The 1,695-nt window shown below is 53.3% G+C and overlaps 1 protein-coding gene across 1 annotated transcript in view; it reads right to left on the bottom strand.

The window, feature by feature from the left end:
• Positions 1 to 869: 869 nt before the first annotated feature.
• LOC122428170 (basic proline-rich protein-like) overlaps positions 870 to 1,695 on the bottom strand; it is a gene marked incomplete at its 5' end in the record, with an annotated part of 9,692 nt that continues 8,866 nt past the window's right edge. The window contains 1 exon segment of the mRNA XM_043447978.1: positions 870 to 1,695. Within this exon segment, the coding sequence (XP_043303913.1) occupies positions 870 to 1,695 (826 nt within the window).

Raw genomic sequence — 1,695 nt, 5'->3', positions numbered from 1 at the left:
CCCCACCCTGCCACCTCTGGGACCATGGCTGTTTTCAAAAGTGCTGGGCCGGGAGGGCCAGCTGGCAGCAGGCAGGGAGAGCGTTTGCTGGTCCGAAACGCGGCAGCCCTGAGCCCTGAGCTTGGAGGAGGCTAAGGAGGTCTGTGAGGAAGAGCCTATTGATTTTAATTACCCACAAACAGCCCACAGGGACAAAGGACTTTGGCTGTTTATGTAGCGGCGTGTGCGCTATTGTGGAAGGAGAGATCAAATCAGCGGCCCTCATTATTACTATAATAATAAGGCCAAAACGCTGCTCCAGGCTGAGGGCATTTTTTTTTGAAGCAATAACCTCACCTCCCCACCCCCTCACCGCCCCTCCTAGGCAAGCTCGAGCAACAAGGAGCAATTACATGCTGTCGATATTAATTCAATTAAATCCAGGTTATTTATTGGGTATTATGAAAGAGGATTCTCTAGTCTTACGGAGCCGGGGCGTGACTGAGGGAGTAGGCAAGGTACAGGCCTCGAGCAAAATTGATTGTGGCACAGGCCAGAAAATCAGCGAGTGTCCAGGAGGGAGGAGGACGGGGTGGGGGTGACACGGGGCTCTGTAGGTGGTGCTTCTCCCTGGGGAGACAGATGGAAATCCAGGTGGAAGGCGTCTGAGTCCTGGCTCCTGCAAACCGCTGCAGAGGCCTTGGGTGAGTCATCTGAGGCCTGGCCTTCGACTTTGCAGCTGAAAATTGATTTTGGATGATGAAGATGGTGGTGATGATGTTGACCAGGGTGGTAGTGATAGATGACAAACGACATAATGAAGGAGTTGATGGCAGTGACAACAATGGTAAATGTGAGAATGATGATAGTTGTGATGGTGGTAGTCATGGTTATGGTGGTTGTGGTTATGGTGGTGATGGTGATGGTGGTGGTGATGATGGTGGTGATGGTGGTGATGGTGATGATGGTGGTGATGATGGTGGTGGTGATGGTGATGGTGGTGATGGTGGTGGTGATGGTGGTGGTGGTGATGGTGATGGTGGTGATGGTGATGGTGGTGGTGATGGTGGTGATGGTGGTGGTGGTGGTGGTGGTGATGATGGTGGTGGTGGTGATGGTGATGGTGGTGGTGATGATGGTGGTGGTGGTGGTGATGGTGATGATGGTGGTGATGATGGTGGTGGTGATGGTGATGGTGGTGGTGATGGTGGTGGTGATGGTGGTGATGATGGTGGTGGTGATGGTGATGGTGGTGGTGATGGTGGTGATGGTGGTGGTGGTGATGGTGGTGGTGATGGTGATGGTGGTGATGGTGATGGTGGTGATGATGGTGGTGGTGGTGGTGATGGTGGTGGTGATGATGGTGATGGTGATGGTGGTGATGATGGTGATGGTGATGATGGTGATGGTGGTGATGATGGTGGTGGTGATGGTGATGGTGGTGGTGATGATGGTGATGGTGATGGTGGTGATGATGGTGATGGTGATGATGGTGATGGTGGTGATGATGGTGGTGGTGATGGTGATGGTGGTGATGGTGGTGATGATGATGGTGGTGGTGATGGTGATGGTGATGGTGGTGGTGATGGTGACGGTGGTGGTGGTGGTGGTGGTGATGATGGTGGTGATGGTGGTGGTGATGGTGGTGGTGATGATGGTGGTGGTGGTGACGGTGGTGATGGTGGTGGTGGTGATGGTGGTGGTGGTGGTGGTGGT

This window comes from Cervus canadensis, chromosome 26 (assembly GCF_019320065.1).
Source record: "Cervus canadensis isolate Bull #8, Minnesota chromosome 26, ASM1932006v1, whole genome shotgun sequence".
Lineage (NCBI taxonomy): Eukaryota > Metazoa > Chordata > Mammalia > Artiodactyla > Cervidae > Cervus > Cervus canadensis.
This window is presented reverse-complemented; position numbering and strand designations above follow the sequence as displayed.